The sequence below is a fragment of the Manis javanica genome, chromosome 9 (genome assembly GCF_040802235.1).
Source record: "Manis javanica isolate MJ-LG chromosome 9, MJ_LKY, whole genome shotgun sequence".
Lineage (NCBI taxonomy): Eukaryota > Metazoa > Chordata > Mammalia > Pholidota > Manidae > Manis > Manis javanica.
Genome location: NC_133164.1, coordinates 67,571,638 through 67,599,303, shown reverse-complemented (window position 1 = coordinate 67,599,303; position 27,666 = coordinate 67,571,638). Strand labels below are relative to the sequence as shown.

Sequence of the window (27,666 nt, the reverse complement as noted above, 5' to 3'; positions counted from 1 at the left end):
TAAAATTTAATACTTAATGGCAAATACGTTGTGGTATTTCCAAGTACATTTGGTTTCAAAAAGGAATTTTAATCCTGTACCCAACTTTTTGAAGCATCAAGTGTGTATAGACACTATATGTAGTATTTTTATAAAGAAGTCACCCTTTTGGCTGGCATCAGTCAAATTAAGAAAACAAGATATATTCAGTGAGTAGTTACTGGGCAGATAGTAAGGGTCATGCAATGTTAGAACCGTCAGTCTGTTGCAAACAGCCCAGCATACTTCCTATGTGGTGGGCATGCGGTCTGCACTCCTCAGACGCTGCTAGACTCATGCGACAGGTTGTGGTAAACAGGCCAGAGCTCTCTTTGAGTTTCTATTGCCTATTTTAAGCTGCTGTGGGGAGAAAAACGAATCCCTGGAAAGACTGCTTGGTCCTCTTATCCTTTCCCCTGAGTGATGGGGCCAATGGAGGAGGGACCTGTCCAGCACTTTTCATCCTGAGCTTCCCTTTGGGGGTGGCTGTGGAAAGAGGCGAAGGCAGGGGGCCCAGACCTCATAGTGTTTTCATCCATTCGCATGAAACGGTGTCCGTGTTTTCCAGCCATTGTGGTGGGCAAGTCTCAAACGCATGTTGTTGTGCACAACCTGGGAACATGGCTTCCAAGTTTGAAAGCAGTGGTCATACTGGGTGGAATAATGATTTTGTGGGTTTATTACAGTATGGCCTCCAAAAGCTTCAGTTATTGTTGGCTATATTATCAGTTGTAAAGTGTTCATGCACCGTAGTTTTTATGTTTTAGATACTTTATTAGATACTAGAAATCAGATGCAATTTGATTTCATAGAAGAGGCAGTCTGACTAGTGGCAGAGGGAGGATAGACTTACTATACACAATATATTGGGATGACGTAAATGCCCCTGGATACAGTACCCAAGGAGTGCGGAGATTAAGTCTGGCAACGAGCTGAGATCCTTATGACCATTAAAAATGATGTGGTCAAGAATAGCATGTTTAGTGTCAAAACTTGTACTTAAAGGAAGTGAATGTACTGATACTGCATGTCTTTAAGGGTTTTTTTCTTAATTTGGTTTTTTAGAAACTAATGAAAGTGATAACATGGATTCTTTCTCCAAAGATTCAGTCACTGTAGCCCTGAAACAGCCAGTGGAACAACATGTCAGTCCTCCTGTCACCCCAGACTCCCCAGGGAGAGCTGCTCTTAACAGTTTCTTCTGCAGAAATGTCTAGAGCGCTTCACATTTCTGTGAACAGGTTGTGGATTTATCCAGTCGTAGCTAAGGGATGGGGCCTGAGTGTTAATGACAAGGATTAATAACTCATGCAGAGTAAGAAAATACTCTTATTTAAAGTTAGCTGCATGACACTAAGAAATCACTGGCGGACTGCACTGGCGTGTCACCTGCTGTAGGGTTTGTGAGTTCTTGGAGTGCAAAGGCAGTGGACTCCTGGGCACAACCTGACCTCTTTTCAGCTCCTACAGGTGTGCAGTGTATAGAAGATTCTTAGCTAGGTAGGGTCCCCAGAAAAGGAGAAACATATTTTTGAATATTACTTAAACATTTGATATATATCTAGATACATTTTTAAAAAAACATCTTAAGGAAAGAATGCGAACCTTATTGCACTTCCTTGCACTTACTTTATGTTTAGTATCTTCAAATTTTGCAGATATTTGTGGGGAACATACAGAGAATTAGCTCCTAAGGGGTTTCTATGGAGGTAGTCTGTCCCTGGGCATACAGTTACCCCAGAGTCCGCCTCCTTCCTTACCAAGGACGTCAGGGCTCCCCTGGAGAGAGGACCCTCTGTAGACAGGCCCTGGGCAGGGTTCTCAGGGGCCTTCCCACTTCCTGCTGGAATGGGCCTTAGCTGGAGTACCCTCATTAGTCCCTGTTTACCACGTTGGCATCTTCTGGCAGTACAGTTACCTTAAAGCCATACTGATGCCCTGCTGAATTCACAGCTAGGATTTCCATGCAGTCCTTGGCAACTGGACTTCTCCTGTTCTCTCTCCCTTGGTACCGGCCGGATCCCTATGCATCTGTGTGGGCAGCACCCAGGGCCCCTTCCAGCAGGAGGCCTGCCAAGGGGTGCCTGCTCCAAAGTGCCAGCCTCGCTCCCCAGTGATAGCCCCAGCAACTCTGTTTTGGTGAACGAATATCTGCCAGGAAAAAGGGGTACATGCAGGTGTTTAGTTTTCTCTGACTTGCCTCATATACCTGATACTCAGTTTCCAGGTTTCTGCCATTTTTCCATAGTGAGAAGAAGGCTTAGCTTTTGCAGCTCACTAAGGTGTATGACTCAGACTTCCAGCCTGTCACTTGCTGGTCACTGGTAGACAGGTTCGTCTCTCTCAACCCTGTGCCAGTTCTTGTCCCTCTTTCCATGCAGGCCAGTTCATACAGGAATCTCTGTCATCAGAGCAGATTACTGAAGATTTGGAATTACCTTCCCCTTTTCCTAAAGCATCTGCTATGGCTTCTTTCTGCAGGTACATGGCTTTGATCCAGGATACGGATGTAGTTTAATCAGCTGTTTCCATCTCTATCTCTTACTCACGGCATGTTGGTCTCATTCTCAGGAGACCAGCTTCCTCTTGTAGGGCAGGAAACTGGCAGGTTGTGGTTCCCAGACTTGCATCTGAGAACTTTGTTCCAGAAAGGACTGAAACATGATCTCTTTGTCTCCAAGTTCAGAATTCCTAAGGCTCTGACTGTCCCAGGTTGTTGGGTCAGGTTCTCATCTCGAAACCAGCCACTCACAGCTGCAGTTACTGAGTATGGATGTGGGTCAGGCATTGTTCTAAGCACTTTGTACATTTGTCTAATTGAAACATGTCGTTGGCACAGATGGGAAACTACGTGGCCTTGCGGAGTGCCTCCAAGCTAGGGTGTGCTGGAGTGAGGATCCGCACTCAGCGTGACCCTGGGTCTCCACGCCAGTGCCCTGGTGTTGTGTGACTCAGTGCATCAGGAGACCGTGTCTAATGGAAGGATAGCTCCAGGGCTCCCCAGGGGCTGCAGCCTCTGGGATGGGAATGACTGAGGATTTCAAATGGGATGATTTTCAAAAGTTGAGTAGGTATATCTCAGCTCTTAAGTGTTAGGTGGTGAGAACACATCTCACCCTCTGCTGGTGGGGGCTGTGGTCACCCCCAGTGCCCTAGGCGGTCGGATAGCAGGGAGCAGTCCCTGGCATACTTCCACACTCTCTTTGCCTCCGGCTCAGAGGTGGGAGGCTGGGAGCAGGTGTGCTAACACCTCGCAAACAGGCCTGCTACATAAGCATGGGTGACCAGGCCAGGCTGCTTTGGGCTTATCCTGTAGCCCCCTTGGGAAATCCTGCTGAGGGCCATCCTTGCAGCGTTGAAGGGTTGGGTAGGAGAGTAGCCACGTCAGCTGCATTTGCTTTTCGCTTTTCTCTTCATCTTCATAATCATTGCTTTTAACAACTGTTGCTTGCATATTATAGGTCTTCTCAGAACCATAATGACGTTTTATACAAGGAGTGAAACAGAAAGGCAATTTCTTGGTTGTAACTTTTTTCTCTCTCTCCAAGATTATCCTGAAGGCAATAATTCAAGTGATTATCTTATTCAAACAACAACCTATCTTCCGGAAAACTTCACATATTCACCATACCTCCCCTGCCCAGAAAAGCTGCCTTACATGCGTAAGTGTCATCTAATATTGACTCAACTGTTTGCATTGTAATAAAGTAATAAAAATCATAGGATTCGAGCACACCTGCTCAGATCATTACTGTGGGTGCTAATGTTCATGTTATTTGACTCCTTTTTTTGCAAACCTTTTTTGGACTGGGGGCAGGGGGTTGAAAAACTGAAGAAAAAGCTTATTCCCAACTTAGAAGTAACATCCATTGTGAGTTTAATGTGTATTCTTACAGTTTATTTTTAAATTATTTTTTATATAGCTGGCTATTAGCTAGGAAATTATATATAATGTTTTATATATATTGAAGAATATACGTAAATGGTCTTAAAATTGCATTTCATTCTGTAACCTGCCATCTTAAAAACTCTTTGGAAACTACTCGTGTTGATACATACAGATCTATTTATTTCCCCTCACTGTTGCACCTATAGTACCTCTTTGGACAAATGGGCCACATCTCATTTACCTTTTTGCCTGCTGTGGAGATTCAGGTCGCCCCCCTTTTTGCCGACACAGAGCAGAGCTCTCAGGAGCTGCGTGGCCCAGGTTTCCGGCCGTGAATGTGCGTGAAGGCTCCTCTCTGGGAGCAGTGTTGTTGGGTGGGGAGCTCGGCTGTGCCCCCAGGCAGTTTGTATCCCCAGCAGCGAAGCCTGATGTGCCCGGGGTATTGACAGCCTGTTACACTTTTGCCAATCTGATAGACATAAAAATGGTCTCCCAGGTTGTTTCAGGTCTCACTCCTCATCGCGCTGGCCAGAGCCACTTTCCGCGCCTCTGGGCGCAGCGCCAGGCTCTCTTGCCTGCGACTGGCCTCGTGGTGCACGTCATCATCTTGTTTTTCTCGTTGGTTAGTAGGTTTTGTATTGGTCAGTGGGGGTTTTCTGTGTATGTTCCTGTGGTTAGCTGCTCTCTGCCATATGTGTCATGACGTCTTGTCACAGTTCCTGAATTCTTTTCATTTGTCTGTGGAGGCTTTTGTTTTACAGAAGTTTAAAATTATGATGTGTTCAAGGGCACCAATCATATTATTTAAGATTTTGCTTTTTTTATATTAAGAAAGCTTTTCTTATTATCCCAAGACCATACAAACACTCTTTCTTTTTCTAATAATTTTACAATTTTCTTTTTAACTTGTGTGTGTAATATGAGGTAGGGATCAATATACTGTATTTTAAACATATGCTTTTTCAAAATTATAAAGATAATATATTATCGTTAAAAAACCCACTACAACCACTCAGAAGCCACATGTTCATCATTTTGGCATTTTTTTCTTTGTTCTCCTTCCCCTCAGTTTTAAGCATTACTTTGTGCATGTAAGCTTGTATGTTAAATCTTACATAATTAAAAATGTAAATAAATATTGTTTTGGAATTGCTCGTGTATCCTTGTGTTCTGAGGTCCTCAGTATCTACACTTGTTTTTTGCTGGTTTACATGAGTTTCCAGAGGAAATTAGCATTTGCTTGTCCTGTTTGTCGGACTTTTTTCCAGTTTACCGTCGATTGGTGTTATATAATCCATAATTAAAAAGGAAGATGCACCTTCCGATATGGTGATAGGTCGCGAGGCCATGGCGCAAACTTTGGGGTCCATCGGGATCACGTAGGTGGTCGTGTAACATGGAATTTCAGGTTCAGAACAGTGGGAACGTGCCTTTCAAGCAAGTCCCCATGTAAGGCTAAAGCTGGTGGTCCTGGACCCACTGACCGAGAGTGGATCCGGCTGCACCGTGGCCTGGGGAACTCGTACAGTTCTTGGGTATCTGATTTCATCAATCTGACAGGGGGCCTGGGTATTGGATATTTAAAAAAAAAATCTCAGTTGATTGTGATCTTGCCTGCTCCTTGCTGCCACAGACAGAAAATGGTGATGGGGTTTGGGGGCTACATACTTGTCATCACTTTGTGTTTGCTGTGTTGGTTTTCTAAAAATGAGTGTTTTTGTGCAGTGCTGAAACAACTGAGTAATGTTCTGCTGAAATATTGATTACAATAATTTCATTTTCATAAATTGCATATTCAGTGGTTTATGGTTTTAGGAAATCTTTCTGTTCTTGTTTTCATTGTCATTTTCTTAATTAGAGCTTTATGGGCACTAATTAAACCCTGTTTAAAAGCATCTGCCTGCCAGCCCTTCCTCTCCTGCAGCCCCGTCCCAGGGTTGGCACTCGCTGCGTTTTTACTGCATGTCTTCGTGGGGCGCTCCTTCTCTCTGCTTCCCTCAGAGTTGCATTCTCCTACAAGAGAGGATCAGATAGGTTTGGACAGTCATGTTTGCACAGAGGGCCTCTTCTCGGGTTGCTCGCTTTGGGTCAGCCTCAATCCGTTGTCCAGTTAGCTGTGGCCAGTGTGATGGGGGTTACTTAGTAGAAAACACGGCCACATACAGACAAGTCCGTAGAAAGGGGCTCCGGGTATTGCCAACATAATGAGGCTCCTTCCCAGAGGCCCTACCTCTTCACTGAGTATGTGGCCCCTGCAAAGTAGGACCTCTGTTTACCTATCTGTAAAATTTGGGTTTATAATATCAACTCCACCGTGTTGTGAGGATGAAGAGAAGCACAGTGCTTGAGGCTTGATAGACGTTAATTTGATATTCCTGTTCCTTGGCCTCACTTCGACTGATGGAGCCAGACTTTACAATGGTCAAGGAGTGAGAGACCTAGGGGAAATGTGTGGTGTTAAGGAGTTCTATACTTAGCTATACATCCTTAATTTTTTTTAATTAACAGGAATATTTCCCGCTCGTAATAGAGAACAGCATAATAAAATCCCAAGTGTAAAATCTCATTATAACATCACACAAAACAATTGAATATGACACTTCCTCCAATAATAGTTAAGGGAGGTCTGTGTAAGAAGATCTTCTTAAGTGAAACCTGTCAAGGATGTCAGTATTTAATTTTCCTATAATCACCAAAAGTGATGCTGAGGCTTAAAACTTGTGTTGGATTATCTAGCTCTAGGTTCTTTTCGATTTTCGTCTAGTGTAGCAGTGGTACTGCTGACACTAGATTATCATAGAGTTCAAACGATGTTTGAACTTTTCCAATTGGGATTCAGATTAAATTGATTTTATGGATTTCAGCAATATTTTACATCCAATCAATTACAGTATAACATCTATTTTAATGTGTGTTATTTATACAATATGAGTGGATACCTCTTTGTTATTAGTAGTATTTATAGATTCCCTAGAGGGCAAATCCACTCTCAGCTTTATCAAGTTTATGTGAGACTCTCCATGCTAACAGAGTAGCAGAACTTTCTCTTTATCCATAGCTGAAAAGCCGTGAGTGCTTTGCATGGATGTTTTGATTTTTCCAGGTGAGGTAGGAATGGGAGATGTCAGTTGTTCACTTCACATTAAAATGAAGATGGATTTGCCTATGGCTCATCCACCTTTAAATTCTTGGTCAAATAGAACACACTTGCAGTGAGTGTATGCATTTTCTCCTCACTGTTTGTGGCATAGTTCCCTTCATGGTTCAACCTGGCATTCTATGGTGGCTAGCCTTAGGAACAGAACAAGAGCCACAGGGCTTTCTGAGATGAGTTTAAATCATTCAAATGAAGATCAGCAGAGAGCACAAAGATAAGCAAATAAACCTCAAAAAAGCTGAAATATGCTCAAGGTAACAGACCAGCACACTTAGATTTGTTGTGGAAGGGAGGCAGGGGCATTAGAGTGAACCTGCGGCTGGCAATCGGGGGGCTGCGTGTGCGGGAGGCCCTGTGTTGTTGGTAGGTGCAGGCAGAGGAGAATCGAAGCTACATGTGGTCCCCTGTGTACCGACTAGCAGGTGAAGCATCGGAGGAAGGCAGTGTGCTAACTGCTCTGGAAAGGTCATTCTGCGACCAAGGCAGACAGCAGTTCATTCTGGAAGGAGAAGGAGGACTTCAGAGAGGGACCGTTGGGCCTGGGTCTTGCAGGACAGTTCACTGGTGGTCGAGGGGAACACCCTGGGGCAGGACAGGCCCTGGATTCCGGGCAGGGGGTGGCGCACCGTGACCAGGGGCTGTGGAGTGGGGCATGTGGGAGGCGAGGTTGGACTGGAAGGGAAGTTCCTGTGTAAAGGACCAACCAGCTTGAGTGCCACAAGGGCGCCACGAATCCCTAGGCGCCCTGAAATGGGCCTCAGAGGGAGCAGAGGCGTGAGCACAGTGACCAGGGCGGCTTTCCGTGACACACACTACTGTAGGCAGATGAGTGGTGGGACTGGGGTGGGGCTCAGAGACGTTGCTCTCCTGAGAAGTCACAGATGGGTGGGGGCGAGCCCAGGTTGCGGAGCCAGTGAGGAGCTCACGCAGGGCAGGGCCCTTAGGAAGGCGCCCCAGGAGCTGCAGGGCCCTGTCGGCGGGGCACGGTGACCAGTGGGGGGACCAGGGTGGGTGACGGGTTTCTGGCTCAGTGAGTGCTGACTGTGCAAGAGGCACAGGTTGCACATCCCGTTGGGAGGACGCGGAAGGCAGTTCGGTGTTGGGCCTGTTCTGTTTAAGGCACAGGGAGTCAACTTGGGGTCTGAGGTTCACCGGGAAGGCCTGGGCGGGAGAGGGCGGCGGCCGAGGGAGGGGAGCAGAGGTCTACCTCGGTCGCACCCCCAGGGCAGGTGGGATGTGGAACTGGGACAGGCCGCCGAGTCCCGGGGGCCACCGCGAGCCCAACCGCGGAAGAGCCGTACAGATAGCCAAACGGGCCGTCCTGAGGAGCGGCTCCTGTGTGGTGGAAACAAGCCGGGGTAAAAATAGGCTGGTGGGAAGGGAAGGAGGTGGGGGTCAGGAACCAGGGAGGGGTGCTGTTGAGGCAGGAGGCCTGAGGCAGAGGCGGGCTTGTGTGCGCTGAGGCATTGCGGAGGGAGTGGGGCAGGAGAGGTGGGAAGGAGCGGGGTGCAGAGGGCAGACCCCCCTGAGTGCCGGGAGAGCACCAGCGGAAACGTGCATGTCCCGGCCACAGGGTTGGCCCTGGACAGGTAGTCACCGCCTCCCGGGAGGGCAGGGCTTGCCTGTGGGCGAGCGGCGGGGATGCCGAGGGTGCAGGCCTCTGCATCTGTATGGAGATGGCCAGGGGGGCCCAGCAGCTCGAAAGGCAGGAGTAAATATTTAACAAGGTGTTGTAGGGAATCCAAAGTGGAGTCAACTAAGCATAAGTTAAAGGTGACTAATTGGTTAGCCCGGTCAGCCCCCTCCCTATTCGGGGATGCAGATGCACATGTAGGCTGCGGCTTGTTTTCGATGGGAGCTTCCTGTGTTCCAGGCCCTGGATCAGGTGCTGTCCCTTCAGTAGTGGGACAGTCCATGTGCCTGCGTGGTTTTCTCCAGTGGTATTTACTGGGTGGAGAATTTGAGCATGGAAAATTGCTGATCAGGCAATTTGCTGAGCATGGCAGGTCAGGAAGGGCAGGGTAGTAACAGTATTTGTGAGAGCATGGGTGTGTTATAGTCCATTTGGGCTACTAAGCAAGAAATCTCATAGACTGGAGGGCTTAAGCAACAGATCCTTCTTAACAGTTCTGGAGGCTGGAAGTCTGAGGTCACAGGCTGACAGGTTTGTGTCTGGTGAAGGCCTAATTCCTGATGCAGGTGGCTGTCTCCTCACTGTGCCCCACATCGTGGAAGTGATGGGGGCCACCTTTAGGGTCTTTTATAAGTCCACTAACCCCATCTATAGGGCTTCATCCTCATGATCTGATCACCTCCCAAAGGCCCCACCTCCTAATACCATCACACTGGTGGGCAGGATTTCAACATAAGAATTTTGGGGTGGTGGGACAAGCATCAGTCCATCGCAGGGGGCTGTGCTTGGGTGAGGCTCACGGAACTGTGTTTCTCTGTGTGGTTCAGGGATGTTCAGCTGGGGTTCTGGTTAGAAACGCAGGCCTCTAAGCCACACCCCAGGCCCAAGAGAAAGTCAGGTTTCTTGGTTGCAAACTGCAGAAAATGACTTAATTCAGTTTAAGACAAAGGGGATCCATGAAAAGATGTCAGGCAGCCCTCAATGCTTGAGGGCCACAGAGTTAGGTCCAGAGACTGAGCAGGCAGAACAAGGCCCAGACCCTGCTGGGTTTTTCCTGCCACCAGCAGTGCTCAGGTCTGGAGGCCCTAGGGGCCCCTCCTGGTGCCCCTAAAGCCAGAACCTTCTGCTACCTCCTTTACTAAAGGATGGTTTTTGCAAAGTGCGCATGTCCTCAGTTCACTGGCTTCAAAGTCTCTTGCAGGCGTTTCTGGTCACATGACCATCGCTCTCCACTGCTGGGGGACACGGATGATGGATGGGGCTGGGAGGCTGCCTATCTAGCACAGCAGGGCATTGGGCATATGGCTAACAGTCATAAACATCAAAGGAGGTAAATCTGCAGAAGGAAGAAGCAGATGGCTTTTGTAAGGTGCAGAGTACCTCCTCTGCTGCCCGGCTCTGGGGATGCAGACCTGGGAAAGTGGGCACTTAGCAGAGCTCGGAAGGAGGACACTCTCACTTAAGATGAGGATGGAGGTATTTCTAGAAAAATCACTAAAGCACTGTATCTGGAAATGTCTTGGCAACCGAATACATTTGAAAACATATTTGAAAAGCAGGAGGATTATACTATATGCCGTATTTTCTTGACAAGATATATCATTACATTTCATAATGGCAGTTTGGGAACAAGAAAGGAGCAGTACATCCATTCAGTGCACACACCGTAAGGTCCATCGGGGTAGGATGCTGCACGTGAGGGGGTGCGTGTCTCAGAACTGAGGACATTTGGTGATAGTGGCTGTAGGTTACAACATTAAAGGAGCTCGTCTGCTGATAGTCAGGGGCAAGGAAAAAGGTCTGGAAGAGTGTGAAGGGTGTGAGGCCTCCAGGGGTGGGCTGAAGGCTAAGCGGGTGGATTCCAAGGCCTTAACGGGAGGCTGTGGCTGGTCATTCAGAGGGAAGCAAGTAAAAACCATCAGGGGAGGAAATTGGGTGTTAGGAGTTGTACACCATGGCCAGGGTCAGGGGACAAGAACTCGGGCCACACGGGGGGCTGTAATTTTGGATCAGTCTCCGTGTGGGACACCTTCTGCACTAATGTCTGGAAGGCGTATTTTAGCTCCTAATGGAGCCATGCAATGGCAAGGCAGGTGGGCAGGAAGCAGAGAGAGAGAGGTGAGGTAAGATTGGACACACCAGCTCTGCCACTTCCACTCATTCACTCATTCATTGACTCATTCACACTCACACTCACACTCTTACACACTCACACACACACTCATTCATCCTGTGTCCAAGCATTGCACTCAGTACTAGGGATGCGGGACGAAAAACCGTTCTATGTTTAGAATACTCTTGATGTGGTCGCTTGAAGAGTATAGTTCAGTAAGAAATCGTGTGTGAACAGACGTCACAAAACTGCAGATGTAGAGAAGCCTAAGTAAAGCCCTGGGGGTGGGCCGTTTCTAAGTGTCAGCTGCAGAGGGGCCAGTGGGTGGCAGGCAGGTGCCTCCTGCACTGGCCAGGCTGGGAGCTGCCTTGGGCGGCAGCCCGGAAGACAAGGGAGGGAATGTGCTGTCTTACCCCAAACACCATCTCTGGCTTCGAAGAGGAATTCACCTGATGGGCTATTTCTAGGAAAAATTCAGGTCTTTCCCTGATGCTGTCATCAGATCTTTGGGTACATATTTTGAAACTGAGTGTAAAACAGTGGCAAAAACCACAGTATCCGGAATTAGGTGTTAAGACACCAAGAAACAGACATGGGCCCCAAACTGAATGAAGTGGTCTTTGAAAGCTGTTGATTTTTAGAGGAAATAATTCTCTAGCTGGAGATAATGGCACGCTGGGTTTACTTGAAATGTAAGACAAAATGTAAATATGGGTAATTCCTATGTACTGAATGTTAGCTTAAGACTGCCCGTGTCCTGTGGGGTTGAGGGACAATCTGCGGCAGCGGCAAGAAGCGCAGCGACCCCAGGCGGCGCCTCGGCAGGTCTGCGCCCAGGGAGCAGGGTGGCCCTGCTAGGCGGCCTCCCCCGCGGGTGGCCGGCCCTGCATGCTCCCCACTGCGCCGCCTGCCCAGGCACGTGGCCCCGGAGCCGAGCCGCCTCCCCTCCCAGCGCTCCCCTGCGGGGCGCCCCTTGGCGGCCGGACTGGCCGGACCACGGAGGAGATGCTGGGCCCCCGAGCTGCTTAGCTCGCCTGTTCAGAGCTGGACTCGGGCGCGTCTGCAGCCCTCACGTCCAGCCCAGACACCCAGGAGGGGCTTGCTTGGAGACTAACAGGAAAGCATGCCCCTCAGATTGAGGTCCGCCGGCCTGTCTGAGCTCTTGAGCCCTGACAGTTGGGCAGGGGATGCGCTGTGACAGCGGCCAAAGCGGTTCCGCCGCGAGAGGCCGAGGGGCCTGGTAGAGGCTGTCGCGGACTGTGTGCAGCCCCAGGACGTTCCTGGGGTACACGCTGCACCCACAGTGCCATCCTCCTCACCAGCTGTGCCGAGGAGCCAGGGCTCCTGTATCAAATGAAGACTATAGATTATGTCCTGCTAAACAGTGGGGTACAGGCCACCCACGGGTGAGCAGGGGGCCCCCTTGGCATCCAGCTTCCACTGCGGGTGCGAAGCCCATGCGGTCATTTGGATTGAGGGTGCAGTTTCAACACTGCTGCACAAAGGAAGCAGAGGCACAGGTTCTTCCTCGGGGACCCCAGAAGCGGGGGGCAGTGAGCCGGGGAGGGGCGTCCTGTCCCGGTGAGAGCCGGGGTGCGAGCACCGTATCTGTAAGGGCTTTGGGGCAGAGGGGCTTAACTCTAAGGTTATTTTACAAGGTACTCTGGGAAAAGCAAAAGCAGAGGGAACTTTATGGCGGGAATCCTGAACTCAAGTCTTATCTATGTGTCCAAACTCTGGGTTGGGCCTGGTTATCTGGTAAAACGCCTTGGCAGCAACGCAGAAAAATGAAGTTATTTTTCTCATCACACACCCCCTCCCTTGGCCCATAATCCTTCCTCCCCTCTGCCTCTCTGATCACTTATTTACTGTACCCTGTGGCAGTGCCTGTCCTGGAAGCCTGTCCCTGTGCCCTCCACCTGTACTGCCTACCCGCCTTGCCCCCCAACAGTGGTGTTGGTATTACCGTCGGTTGACTGACCCACTGGGTCGTCACTGGTTTCAGCCAGTGAATCAGTTTCATAGCAAAGAGCAGTAAGCGTGTGGGAAGTGTCGAGGGGCCCTGAGGGTGGAAGGGTGGGAGGCAGTCACTTTGGGGATCTGGGCAGCAGAGATAGTAAGTGGTGGACATGGGAGGCCCTGTTCATTGAGGAGAGAGGAGGCCTGCCTCTCCATCTGCCAGCACATGTGTGTTTTAGGTGAAAATTAAACTGCAAATGATGCTGGAGGAAACTGCTGACAGTGATGATTACAGCTGTTGAAGCAGTACAGCTGGAAAAAAGGCAAAAAATCTGGTTGAACAGTGCATGAAGAATACCAACTTTAGTTACTTATGCAAACTGATTATTAGTTAGACTAATTACTCTCTTTTTAGCAGTCATGCATAACACTAATGCATCAGATTCATCTGTGTGCTTTATTTGATCACAGTGCTGGGCCTGTGTTTATCAGCTGAGCCATGACAGTCCACTTTGGTCAACCTTACATTTGACTTATTATCCTTTCTCTGCAGGTTCGTGGGGTACTCCTTCCTTTAGGTAAATCTGACCTTCCCAACATGAGCTACTTTGCATATCTTGTTCCACTAAAGAGTGGGTATTCGGCTCTGAAAGGCCACAGACATCGTCAGGGGAACAGGCGGGCGCTAGAAGATGGCAGAGTTTTTTCCTATCTTACTCAGAAGCATGGGCATTTACATTTTACGAGACTCTGCTCAGTGCTTAGTGGAAGCTATGGATCTTCCTGCCTAGTTAGGATGAAGGGGGGTGGGAGGAGAGGTGGCTGAGAAGCCTTACAGAGGGCAGAACAGCAGGGAGGGAAAGCTCTCCTTGGGGCAGTAGCTGAGTGATCTCCCTGTGGGGTCATGGCCGCGGGGGCTCAGAAGACTGAAATGGGAGACGTCTAAACATGTGTTGGTTTGTATTTTACAGGATAAGGTTAGAAAGAACTAGTTCTACTACATTTTGGTTCTGTTTTTGAATGATTAGTGGGAATGGGTTTCCATCCAAGTCATTCCTATTTCAGCGGTATATATTAGAAAAACTATTAGCAAAACAGCTCCAAGTAATATCATGTATTTGTTAATTGGAAGAGTGAGCGCCTGGCAGACCAGGGACACCTCACAAGTCCATATGTTTTCAGTTTTGCAAATCAAGGGGATACATAGTAGGTACTCAAAATAAATTTGTTGAGTTGTGTTTGCAAATTTTCCTAAGAAATGTTGCTGAAGTTGAGGACAGAAGTAGTGCTAACATTTATTGAGAGTGTACCTTTGCCTTATTTCATCTAGCGAATACAGCTGTGTTGGGAGTTAGATATCCCCATTCCCATTTACAGGTAAGGAAACTGAGGCCCAGAAATGTTAAATAATTTCCCTAATACACAGAAGCTGGGATTGAATTCCCAATCTGTCTGCGTAATTAACTCTTACATATTGTGTTCTCATGTCCTCTATGTTGACTATGTTGAAATTTAAAACAGTTCTGACTTACCTAGTTGTTAAATTGCAATAATAAACTGTTGTAATAACATGCAGATGTTTCCCACAGAATATGAAAATATTCACTATATTACTCAAAGCAAAAAGTTTAAACACTTGGGTTTTCTTTGGCTGATTTACCAAAGATAATAGGGTGACCATATAATTTATCATCCAAACTAAAACTGAAAGGGGTGACATTAACAGTTATATGGGGCTAATAGGAATGAACCATACCATCATGGCAGCAAATTTATGCGACATCCTACTGATTGTTGTCTTACTTCATTTTAAACCAAATCTTTGCATTTTTTTACCTTCTAGGCGGATTCTTCAATGTCAATGTAAGTGAAATTAGTTTTGATGAAATTCATCAACTCTTCTCCAAGGATTTAGATATTGAGCCAGGAGGTCACTGGAGGCCTAAGGACTGTAAACCCAGATGGAAGGTGAGGTCACGTTTTGAAACGTTACGTGATTATTGCTGTGCATTTGAGGGAAAGCGTGCGTGACTCAGAAACATGGTGAAATATGTGGAGACTGTCACTGCGCCCAGCATATGCAGAATACATGCTCATGTGTTCAGACTCCTGGAGGCTCTGGAGTAAATTCCTCACTGGAGTGTGGCTCAGAAAGCAGGGTTTTTTCCCCTGTTGTATTCTGTCTGGAGAGAGGCTGTGATTTCTCTGCCTCCTGTAGCCATCCATAATGATTACTGACACCTGCAGGCGTCTGGGGCCTGGAACCAGTGATTTCCCCCTGGGTCTGGTAAGGGGCTCCTCATGGCCCCAGAATTCTAAAGTGGCTGCTCAGAGGTCACTGTGGGACATGGAAAGGAGAATTTTGCACTCTTCACCTATGTTTCAGAAGGCAGAACACCAGCTTTTTAAATCTTTTTGACATGTCAGAATTCAAATTAATGCTTTGTTTGAAAAGCTATAAACTAGAACTTGCTTCTGCTGCTTAAAAAATGGGTTAGGGTTGCTTTCAGTACTGTGACACTGGTTAATGAGTGTGCATTCATAATATGCTGTTATGTCTGAGTAGGAAAGAGCAGTTATGAAGTTCATGTGAAAATAGCATATGATAAAATCAAATGTTACATCCTGAAGGATTTTGATGTAGCCTTAATCTGGAAATGGTGTTCAGTTCCTCTTTTAAGAATTAGTATTTTACTAAGATACTTGTTTTTTGGTACCCCCCCAAAAGAATCCCTTCTGGGAAGGAGAATTACATGCTATTAAGCTTATGATAAGAGCCCGCTGACTTAGCTGGCCTTGAGCCATTTGTGTTGGGAAATGTGTGTTACTGCGATCTGCGTCCATAATGCAGAATGGAGTGTCTAGCAGGAGGTAAGCACCAACTCCAGTTTTGTTGAAGGAGTTTATGAGACAAATAAATAACCTTGTTACAGATTATTAAGTAAATTTTTTTCTCCTCAGACAAGTTGTAAAGCTGCTTAAATGGATCCCAGTACAAATTTTGGCAAAGCTTCTATTTCACAGTTGTCTTGTCTATTTCCAAGGTCAGATTCAGTTAAATGAATCCTTCCATTGATTTTCCTCCCCTTTATATGTAAAATATGGCCCAATTTACTTAATCCCACTCTTTAATGATGTCCTGGGCAAATAAATTATTTTTCTTACTTGGGTGATGAATAAGTATGTTGAACGCTAATGGAAGAGAAAGCATATTCAGTTAACTACCAAGGCCGTGGGGGTAGCATGGAGGTGGGTGCTTGGACTTGTATCCATGTGGGGTACCACATACCCCTCAGATGTGTGCTGTGTGGCGTAGTGGTGGAGTGATGTCAGATTGGAAGAATTAACCCTTGTCCTTTCTTCAGTGGTTTGCATCAGATGTTAGATCTAAGATGTTGTGGTGTGCTTTCTTCTCATTTTGCAGGAGAGGTGTATCCTGCATGAGCAGTTCCACCTTAGAGATTTTAGTTAGGCTCTAACCTCCCTGTGAATCAGTAGTTGGAAGTCTTGAGTGTTCCCCTTAGAACAGGCTCATTCAGAGACCTAAAGGTCAGCTCGTTTTGTAGGAACGGGGTGGTGATGTGGCTCTTGCTTCAGCTCTGCACAAACCTTCTCAGAATAGGTTCTAGTTCTGAGCCCTGCAGCTAAAAGTATGAGATGAATTTGAGAATCATTTGGGTGACCTGTATGTACCATATTTAATTATTTAATTCCTCCGCTACCCAGCCTGCTTGCATTCCAGTAATGTCCCGTTTTAGTCTTGGAACAGAGCTGAGAGAGAAGGAAAGAAGAGATAACTGGACTTTCATTAACTATAGGCCACCAAATTGCTTTTAATATTTGGGGTCTTTTGCTTTAGAAAAAGCAATGAGTTCATTGACAGCCAATTATTTGGAACTGAGATCTAAGACCGGTGATATCAGCAATCCCTAGTTACTTTGGACACTGCAGGCTCAAGGGGGAGATCCAGCAAGGTAGGATGCCTTACAGGGGCAAGCTTATTTCTGAAAGGGAGGCTGGAAAAGGTGAATGGCGAATGGCAATGCTTTCCAGGTCCCTAAAAGCGAAGTGCTCACCTGTGGCGTTGTCTGTCCACTCAGGGTTTGGGGGGAGGCCTGTACCGCTTCAGTCTAAAGGCGTAAGGAATGAGGCAGCTGCTTGATGTGGTTATCTGCTCAGCAACCTGAACTTCTAGTCCTGGTCCAAGTTGCTCAGACAGGTCTTAGCCACGTGCTTCAGAACTACCTGGGGTGTTTGGTAAAGATGAAAATTCTTGAACTCAGTCCTCAGATATTCGGGTTCTGTTGGTGGGAAGGGACGATAGCCTGCATTTTGTGTGAAGTGCCTCCTGTCGGCCCTGGGACTGAGGAGGAGGAAGAGGGACCAGGGCGTGCTGCAGGGGAGTGAGAGCTGGGTAGCTGTGTGTCAGGCAGAGGGCAAGCACACCCTGATGGGAGGTTAGCTTGAAGCATGTCACTTAGGGACGCGGGCTGCAGGTGGGCCCAGAACTTGGCAGGGGAAGTTTATGTAGTGAACAGTTTTCTTGCTAATCTCCTCTTGGTGAGTATGGGAGTAAATAAGCAAGGGAGAAAAATAGGTTCATAAATTCAGTAAGATTCATCGTTTTAAAGTGTGAGCAACCTGAATGGGATGACTTTGCTTGTATGAGAGGTAGTGAGGAGGGATTGATGAAGTGTTTTTTTAATAGGAGAGCAGCTCCATCAGCAAATGCGGGCCATGTCAGAAAGAATGTCCTTAAACAAAATGAATTATCACAGAATTATCACAGAAGACAGATCTTTTTCTAGACAATTAATTGTAAGCTGTTGAGAGTCATTTCACAGCCGTAAGGGGCATGCCAAATGAATTTTTAAGATATGATTTAGCTTAATTTTAGTAAAAACTTTGCTTTAGGCATATTCAAAGTCTTTGATAACTGTCTCATTAAAATGTGGACATTTATTTGCGATTGAAATGAGAGTTTGCTTATTTAAATTTGCCAAAACATTGGTAATTTCTTTCTCTTGTATTCTCAGTTTCCTTGTAAGTTTTAAGAAAAAATAACTCTGGATATTTTAAATGCTTCATTGAAGAAATCACTATGTTCGGGTCTGTGTCTTTGCGTATTCTTATGTTCGAGTCATTGCTCAGTCTAACTGTGTTTATTTTTTATTTTTTATTTTATTTTTTAATTTTTTTTAATTGAAGGGTAGTTGACACACAGTATTACTTTAGTTTCAGGTGTACAACACAGTGATTCAACATTTATGTACGTGATAATTCTAGCTACCAGCTATCACCATACAAAGTTGTTACAATATTTTGACTATATTCCTTATGCTATACATTACATCCTAGTTACTTATTTATTTTACAATTGGAGGTCTGTACTTTTGTTTTGTTTTGTTTTTTTGTTTTGTTTTTTGAGAGGGCATCTCTCATATTTATTGATCAAATGGTTGTTAACAACAATAAAATTCTGTATAGGGGAGTCAATGCTCAATGCACAATCATTACTCCACTCCAAGCCTAATTTTCATCAGTCTCCAATCTTCTGAAGTATAACGAACAAGTTCTTACATGGAGAACAAATTCTTACATTAACTGTGTTTATTAATATGGACTTTGCAGCTATTTAATAGTGCTTCTCCCCTTAAATATTTATAATTCAACTTCACTGCTCTTAAAGCCCATTTACATAATGTCACAAGTGGCCAGTTTGTGGCCAAATTCAAAACCAGGGAGGGTAAACATGACCCTTATTTTATTGGAAGTTATGGCACTGATAGACCTGAAGGGTGGGCTGGGGATCTGTGCTCACTGTTTCCCTCCTCTCCTTTGCTTTTCGAGCAGTTTCCTGGGCTGTGAGTACACCCAGGGCCCCTGAGCCGCACTGGGACTTGTTTGATTTGGGAATTCTGTGAAGGTGCAGCCATGGCTGCTGGGGCCCAGGAGCAGGTCCCGCGGTGGCCCGGGTGCGGGTGCGGGGGCCCCGCACAGGTGGGGTCAGACTGTTCTGGCTGCCCCGTGCGCCTCAGGTTCACAGCCACGGGGGCTTTGGGCGGCAAACAAAAGGGAATGGAGCCACAGTGAGGCCAGCAGAGGCCCCAGAACTCTGCCCCTACCGCTTACCAAATATAAAACAACGGGGACAGAAAGCGTCGTCCTCCTAGCCATTGTCTCTTTCCTTTCCCACCTCTCATCAGCATTAAGGGAGCTAGCGTGTTATTCCCAGGTTCGGCATCCTCAGTTTTTCTAAACCATCTTCTGTTCTCTCTTTAAATAAAGTTATTTTAATAATTTAAAAATTTCCCTCATGATCCTGGTGATATGAAATACGCAGGTAAATGTTTCTATTTTCTACTGCCAGCATCTAATGTTATATCATGATTTTACAAGTAGGACTAGGTCCTAAACCTACATGTATTCAATACTTTCATTTATTCATTCATGAGTAAAATTTATTTGGAATAGGTGAAAGTTTAATAAATCCAAGATTCAATGTTTTCACATAATTTTGTTACAACCAATTTAGACTGCATTTGAAAATGCAGAATATAGAGTGACATATAAATATTGGAAGTAGAAGTAGATATTTTTGACTGTTGCACTCTTTGAAAATCTAATTATTTTATAATTTATAAGCTATAGAGAAATATTTGTTTAAATTTCAGTTTTTATTAGAAAATTAACAATTCAAATAAAGCCAGCTTAAAGAGCACCATCCTCAGTACGGCCCCCAGAGCCTGTTTGTACGTCCTCAGGTGCACCAGATGGCAAGGGGCACGTGGTTGCATCTGCTCACTGCTGGGTCTCTGGTGAGAAAATTCCAAAGGGTGTAAACATTAAAGCCACCAGAAATTTTTAGGATTAATTTTGATCTGTCCCTCCAAGGCTAGTGGCTGTGTTTATTTACATATGTGGCTGTTTTGTTCTTTAAAGGTGGCCGTTCTCATTCCTTTCCGTAACCGCCACGAGCATCTTCCAATTTTCTTCTTACATCTGATTCCAATGCTCCAGAAACAGAGGCTGGAATTTGCCTTTTATGTCATTGAACAGGTGAGAATATTTCTTTAAATGTTAATTAAGTGGAACTTATAAATTCTTAGATATGGTGTGATTAAAAATTTTTTTATAAGGTTAATCCTTGGCTTTTCTCAAATATAAAGTATTTGGGTAAAATTCCATTTTGAATTGAGCATGTTCTATGTAGTACTTTTGGTAATCCATTTTATCAGTTCACATGTTCCTATTATTTTGAGTCATCCTATGTCTTACCTATTAAAGTGAAATATTTGTCTCTGATTATTCTTTATATTGTCAGCTGATTTTTCTCTGAAAATATTTTCCATATCTCAATATTCCATGTATACAATTTTCAGTCTTATGTGAGTGCTTTGGAGATGTATTTTCCATAGTTATATTTTTTTCCACATCTGTCACTACCGAGTTTTATACTTAAAGTATTGTCTGTGATTTCCTTCTTAGTTTTCCCCTACCCCACCTCCCACCTCCTAGGGTATTTGCTGAATTTATCACTGATTTCTGTGTAGCACTTCTAAAATGGTGCGTTTTGTTCATGTTTCAAATACATTGTAATTTGGGTACTTTTTGGTCTAAACACTGATGACCTCATTTTTTCCTGATAGTTCCTTCTTTTTTACTCACACTGAGCATGACTGAAAGTGTATTTCTCTATTTACCAGTAGACAGTAAGTGACCAGCTTATTGCCTCTGGGTTTTCTTTTTCTTTTTTTGGTAGAAAAATACACAAATTTTATTCCTAAGATAGTTATTTTTAATGTGTTTTCACAGCTCCTCCATGGCTTAGATCTTTTTTTTTTTTTTTTTTAATTTTTCACTCCTAGCTTTTTGCCTGTATTTTTTCCTCCTGGAAATACTTAGTAGTATTTATTATTACTTAAACTTCTCTGTATGTAATTCCCCCTTTTATGGTTAGTTCCCATGCTTATAATAATGTATATAGGGCATTTATACTTCCTAATGTAACAACTTATTTTATGAAAATTGACTACCTTTTTTTACCTGATAGCAAATCAAAATATTTTAACTACTTTCATGGCAGTCATATAAACTTCCAGGTCAGTTCCCTCTTTTGAAACTTCATGATGTGTTGGGAGATGAGATATCTGCCTCTGTGTTTAAAAGGTGTGTTCTCCTGAGCGTCCAGCACCATTGAATTATTTGTGTATGTGATGAAGAAATCTTTGCAAAGCAGCTAAGATCCGAATTTGATAAACCTGCTAAATCTGAATCTCAGCCTGAATCCATATTAATTCAGGCCCCTATGTTTGATAGTGTGTGGTTTTGAGCTGGTAACATCTTTACCACGTAAAAGAAGGGTCATCCATCTGCTGAACGGGTGCCCAGACGTGCTAAACAATTGAAGAGCAGCTCAGAACTCCTACTCAGATAACAGGAGTTTGTATACATATTTACCTCTTCTCCTTTCCAAACTCCTAAAATGAGTGTGAAAGAAAAGACTTTAAAGTCATTAAGCCACAAGGACAAAAGAGATGGCCATAGTTGAGAGATTTCATCATGCACTTGGAAGTTGGTCAGGAAGCAGCTGGGGCACAGAAATTCCCTTAGCATAGGATTTGAGCACAAACTCACGTGCTTCTGAGGGTGAGCATACCCAGAATGGAGTCCGTTTGCTGGACAGACCCCTGCGAATCTTGGCACTTGAAAGATGTCATGGAAGATGGACTGAAGCACTGGGGGAAAAGGGACTGTTTAAAAGTTGTGACTACAGACAGTCAGATCCCCGGTTCCTCCTCTGTGTGTGTCAGGTGATGGCTGTGTTGTGGAGGAGGAGAGGCTTACCCGCCAGAGAAAGCCCATCAGAGGAGGTCCTGAGTTGCCAGCACAGTGGAGCTGTGGGGCCTCAGAGCAGAGGGGCTGAGCCTGGGCACCTCAGGCTTTTTCCCTGCTGAGCATTTTGAAGCCAGCAGTTAGGTATGAATCTCCCCCAACCCTCTAGCTGAGGCCGAGCAAGAGTGGCATCTTCATTAGAGAAACAGATTAGCCCAGGAGCAAGATATGCCTGATCTAATATTTGGAAGTCCCTAAAGGGCAAGGCTAGTTCATCACTTTATTACCTCCATGAAGCCCACTTTTGTTCATTCATAAAGGGGAGACAGCAGTGAACAGACCAGGTACGGGCCCTCCTGTTCTCTTGAGGAGAGATGGGCAATAAATAGTTGTGTGCTATGTCTGGTGGGACCGGGGCTGAGAGACGTGGCAGACAGAGTGGTAAGGGGAGAGAGACATGCTCTTTTATACACAGTCTCTGGAGGCCTCCTGGGTCGGTGAGGTCAGAGTACCCCTGAATGACTGAGGCACAAGCCGTGCTGATGTCGGGGGATCTGCATTCCAGGCAAGGCAGGACGGTGTGTGTAAAAAGGTCAGTGTCACCGGAGCGATGAGTCGGGGAGGTTGTTAGGGAGGAAATCAGAGGCAGGTCAGAGCAGGTGACAAAGGACCTGCCAGGCCAGGGTGAAGACTTGGATTATCCCACGTGAGGTCGGACGGTGCTGGCGGGTTTTGAAACAAATGATGTGATCTAACTGATGGTTTGAAAAAGCGAGTGTGCGGAGACTGTGTGGACAAGGGCTAAAATGAGAGCAGTTGGAAAACTTTTTCGGAGGTCTGGGCAGGAGGAGGCAGGGTCGGGCTGCTGAGGAGGTGGACAAGGAGAGCAGGGAGGTGGTCTGGGCTACACTGGGTTCAGAAGCGGTGGTGTTTGCTGACTTGGATGTGCACTGTGAGCGCTGGCAGACGGACGACAGTGGCACCAGGGCTTCCGCCTTGAGCAAGGGCGTTGTCGCTTTCTGAGCTTTGGACACGCAGAACATGGGGAAGAATGAGGAGGTGTTTGTGTTTTCACTGAGTTTGCTTTGGGAATTTGCTTGTGCGCGTGTGCGCCGGGTGTATGTCGGGTGTACGTGTATGGACCAAGAGAGGTATTCTGCATGATCCTCGTGTACATATGTGGAGGTTCGGCCCAGCTTTTTAGAGCCTTATTCTCAAGCATGCTCTGGTCTCCTCCTCAAGTGAACAGGGTTGCCTTGTGTGGTCAGCTAGCCTGTGGGGTGGCAGAGTGTGGCTTCTGAGGCTTGGCGATGAGACGTGGCTGCTTCTGCTTCGGTCTCTCAGATCTACCTCCCCAGGAAGCCGCCTGCATGTCACAAGGACCCTCAGGCAACCCTTCGGGGAGGCACCGGCTTGCCAGCATCATCTTGCTAACTGTGTGAGCCCCCTTGGGAGTGGGCTGCCAGTGAGGCCATACATGGAGGAGCAGAGATGTGCGCTCGGATCTCGTAACCCAGATGCTGTGAACATAAGTGACTGTTGGTGTTTTAGCCACCAAGTTTTTACTGTGATTTGTTACAAGTCAGTAGATAATTAATATACTTACTAATCAAAAGTCTAGAAAAATACAGCAGACAAAATCGGGGGCTTATAGGAGTGGGAAAAAAATGACCAAATAAGAAAACTGCCCAGAAACAAAGACATGAGTCTTCAGATTAAAGGGCCTGTGTGTGCTCATGAATAAAATACAAATCTGCTATGAAGCATAATATTTTGAAATTTTAGAATACAAAGTTTAAAAAGTTATCAAAGAAACTGTAGGAAAATTACCAGTGGTTACGTATCAGAATCGTATGAACCTTCTCAGCAATGCTGATAGCTAGAAAATTGTGGTGCACACCTTTAAAATTCTAGGGGAAAGTGATTTTTTAACCTAGAATATTTTACCCAGCCAAAAAGTCGATCAAGTGTAAGGGGAGACTATCAGTTTCAATCATTCATTGACTAAAAAATTACCTTTGTATTGTTCCATGGACCTTTACTTAAGGAAGCTGCTTAAGGATGTGCCTGAGCAAATTGCAAGAGCCACATAGGAGATATGGATGAGGTGGGGAGAGAGAGAACTTCCAGGTGGCAGTCGGACCCGGTCAGACCAGGCCAGACTGGAGCAAGAATCAAGGGCAGTAGGAGCTGGTGCTGGGCTTGGTGGGTGGAGAAGGAATTGAAAGATGACTTGGTGTGTTTGATTAATAAGAATGTTAATTAGTAGAGGGCATCTCTATTGGGGCTTCTGTACAAAGGAATAAATAGTCATATGGAAAACTAAGGAAACAGAAGACATCTCAGTTTTCACTCAGCACTCAAGAAATAGTCATGCAGTCCTAATAATGCAAACACTGCCTGATACACCAAAAGATGTGACTGGGAGAATGGGTGGAGAGGCAATGGGTGTGGTAGTGTAAGTGCTTAATGACTGTGATAAGAAGCCAGTAGACAATGTCTAAAGTTAATGAGGCTGGAAATGCTGGAGCTAAGTACCAGAATAAACCTCTGGAAGAGCTAAAACATATCACTCTTGGAGGAAGAAGATGGGTCTGACATAGAGTTGCTTCTTTTTATTATAAGCCATGAAGTATGATGTCCACATGAGTAAAAACAATTTTTTAAAACCTCAAAGAAGGTGATGGCGATGTACCAGCAATGACATTATAATTTAGCTCCCTGTCCCTTTTATTCTCCCCATTTCATGGGTGAAGAATGAAGCTGTAAAAAGCGATTTCTATTATCTCAAGTTGGTGCAGGAGCCAGGATGGAAGATGAGCAGTTTTCCGCACTGGAGCCTGTGACCCTGTGGTGCCTACATAATATACCTCGTCTGCTTCTGTCAGAATCCTTTTCTGCTTTGTATTTTGGAAATGATTTTGAGAAGTATTTCTAAGGCATAGATAATTGCTCTTTGTCTTCAGACAGGAAATGAAAATTTTTGTTGCCAAAGCACCTTAGTATAATGTTCCTTGTAGGGAAGTGGTTATAATATACAAAGTTGGGTTCTGTGTGGTAAGTTCCCATTTTTTTTCTCCCATTAAATGCTATTGGTCTTTATCAGAAGCAAGAGTAATAAGAACAGAAACTGTTTCACAGGCACTTTGTTGTATCTTCCCTAATAATAAAGGAAAATAGTTGCAATAAAGGAAGTTGAATTTTGTGTAACAAGTTCCATTGTTTTGTCTCTAAAAATGTCTTCATTACAAGCATTAATAAGACAAAATTTTCTCTCCATGACCTTGTTATATGAAAGAAGGATTATTGCCTATTGAGTCACTTTTAGCTTCCTGCTTCTCCTTAGTCTTGGCAGCATATGGAAGGATGCAATAAAACACAAGCTGCATTATTTTTAATGGCTTTATTTTTCTTTCCTGGTCATAAAGAACTAATATCCAGAAACACAAATTATATCATTATATGAATGTGATCTACCAATGTTCTAAGTAATAACAATGTTTTCTTGTATGTTACCCAAGTATAAAATAATGTAGTGCTTTTAAACAGTGTATTTGAAAATCCTGAAGTATGTTTATATTTTATCTATTTGATTTGGATGTATTTGTTGTTATTATTTTACCATGATTCCACAGATTAGAAAAATACAGAAAAAGGTTAGATGACCAGCCTGAGTACTTTTCTGTTTTTCTCTCTGTGGAGACTGGCACACAGCCTTTTAACCGTGCAATGCTCTTCAACGTGGGCTTCAAAGAGGCCATGAAAGACAGCGTGTGGGACTGTGTAATCTTCCACGATGTGGATCATCTACCTGAAAATGACCGAAACTATTACGGATGTGGAGAAATGCCGCGTCATTTCGCAGCAAAGCTGGATAAATACATGTATATGTAAGTGATGTGCAGTACTCCCGACGCTGTACAGTATGCCTGCAGATCTTAACACTGAAACGGCAGAAGTATCATGTGCCTGGGCCTGAGGGGGTCAGGAGACTACAGAGAACTGGCAGCTGCAGCTCGCCCTCCGAGGGGGCCGGGGGCGGCACCCAGCCTCCTTGCGTGAACGCCCTTAGAGGTTCAGTGTGCAGTGATGGAAAGAGAGCCTGGCTCCTGAGGTCAAGCAGACATGGAATGGACTTCGGGTTTCGTCTCCCAGTGGCAGGGCTTGGCTAGTGGCTGGTGTCCTCGGGGTGTCAGCGCTCCTGTGGTGCGGGGAGCGCCCCAGCCTGGCTGCCCCACCCGGGGCACAGCCCCCAGCCCCCTGGCCTCCACCCACACGGGGAGTCTCCATGCACGGAGGGCCCTGCCCTCTGCGGTGAACCTTCTTCCTAAGCCACGACTCTTGCCCTGCCTTTCACACAGAAGAAAGGTTTTCATTCCCGGCTAGAGGGGCCTCGAGAGGTAAACAGTGGTGGGCGGCCTGGCTGTGAGAGGGTCCGAGACCGTGCGGGAGCCTCAGGCCTAACCTGGGGGAGATGGGCGTTCCCGGCAGCGAGGCAGAGGGAAGAGACGGCTTGGAGCGGGGCCTCGCGGCCTCCGCCATGCACTGCCTGCTGCCCACCTGCAGAGCAGAGAGGCGGGAGGTCTGGTGACCTGACCCGGGGGGTCAGCGCTAAACAGGAAAAAGTCCCCTCATTATCGTTAGGAAGAAAGCCATGTCCTTATTACTGCAGAATATGAAGTACAAGTCTGGTGTCACCCTGGAGGAAGCCATTGAGAGTCAGGATCTGGTTCTTAGCACTTCTAGGAACTCAGTTTTGGCTGGCCCCCAAGGGTCCGATTAGAGGCAGGGGAATCGATTTTCACTAAAGAATATAAAGGTCATATAAACTAAGAATTCTAAATTTTTTTACTTGAAAATATAAATTGCTAATGAATAAAATGCTCCTTTTTGTCCAGACTGCTCCCGGGGCTCATAGAGTATCTTGGAAGTTTGAGTTGAAGTTACAGTGTGGCTTAAGGAAGCATGTCAGCAGCTCAGGGAGTGGTGGGCCAGATAGACCTCAGGCCATGGGGTGAGGCCGGATGGACATCCATGTGCCCCAGTGGTGCCCACAGGTGGTGGTGGCTGCTGACCAGCCAGCACAGGCCCCAGATGAGTGTCTCTCTCCCTTTGGACAGTGTAGGACAAACACCACTAGATTTTTGCTAGTTGAGCTTCCATTTTCCCTTCTTTAGTTTATTGTACCTTCATTTGACCTTTCCCCATGCTGGGTATATCTCACTTGATCATTTCTACTTAAGCACAATAAATGGAATTCATCTGCTCACCAGGTCATACATGTCAGTGAACTCACACACGCACATCTACCTCTCTGCTGATCTCACATTTCTCCCACACCACTAGCCTGGGCAAGAATAACCGAACTGGTGTTAACTTCCCAGGCGTAAACTTCCTAAGGTGACCAGGGACACTGTGGCTGCCTTTGGAGTCAGTGTCGCTCTTACACACTCAGGATTGCTGCCTCCTGCCACCTTGGAGGTCCACGTGGGAGCTGCCCCACCCGTGCTCTGCGGCTGCTCTAGGCCCTTCCCCTAGGGAAGGGGCGAGCATCCCCAGGAAAACCAAAGTCTCTCTCCCTTCCTCGGAGGCAGCTTTGCTCCGGCCCTGCGGGTTTCCCACAGCTCTGTTTCTGATGCTACAGCTGTATTTTTTCCCACTGGCCCCCCATCAGCCTGACCCATGGGGGTGCCCGCTCACTACTGCCCCATGGTACGTTTGAGAGAGCAGGCATTTATTCTGGACTGCAAGTCTGGGGCACTGCCTTGACACCAAACACCAGTCTGTAGCTAAATGAACAGCTTAGTTTGACAAAGTTCTTGGAGTAAGGGTTAGGGAAAGATAAAGAAGATAAAACCCAGATTAAAAAATACAGTCATTTCTCAGAGAAAGACATATGCTGTGTGATCTCACATGTGGAATCTAAAAGAAAAAACCTCATAGATAAAGAGAGCAGGCTGGTGGTTACCAGGGATGAGGGGTGTAGGGGTATGCAAAATAGGTGAAGGGGGTCAGGACTTCCAGTTGTAAGTCCTGGGGAGTGATGTACAGCGTGCGGACTG

The 27,666-nt window shown here is 45.9% G+C and overlaps 1 protein-coding gene across 3 annotated transcripts in view; it reads left to right on the top strand.

The window, feature by feature from the left end:
- The window catches only part of B4GALT6 (beta-1,4-galactosyltransferase 6), a 54,065-nt gene that overhangs the window by 21,299 nt on the left and 5,100 nt on the right, over nucleotides 1–27,666 (top strand). For all 3 annotated transcript variants that reach the window (XM_073212720.1, XM_073212719.1, XM_037004744.2), the window contains exons 3-6: nucleotides 3,567–3,680; nucleotides 14,613–14,737; nucleotides 19,712–19,828; nucleotides 25,307–25,494. In XM_073212720.1, coding sequence (XP_073068821.1) covers nucleotides 3,567–3,680; nucleotides 14,613–14,737; nucleotides 19,712–19,828; nucleotides 25,307–25,494 — 544 coding nt within the window. The remainder of the gene's footprint in view (nucleotides 1–3,566; nucleotides 3,681–14,612; nucleotides 14,738–19,711; nucleotides 19,829–25,306; nucleotides 25,495–27,666) is intronic.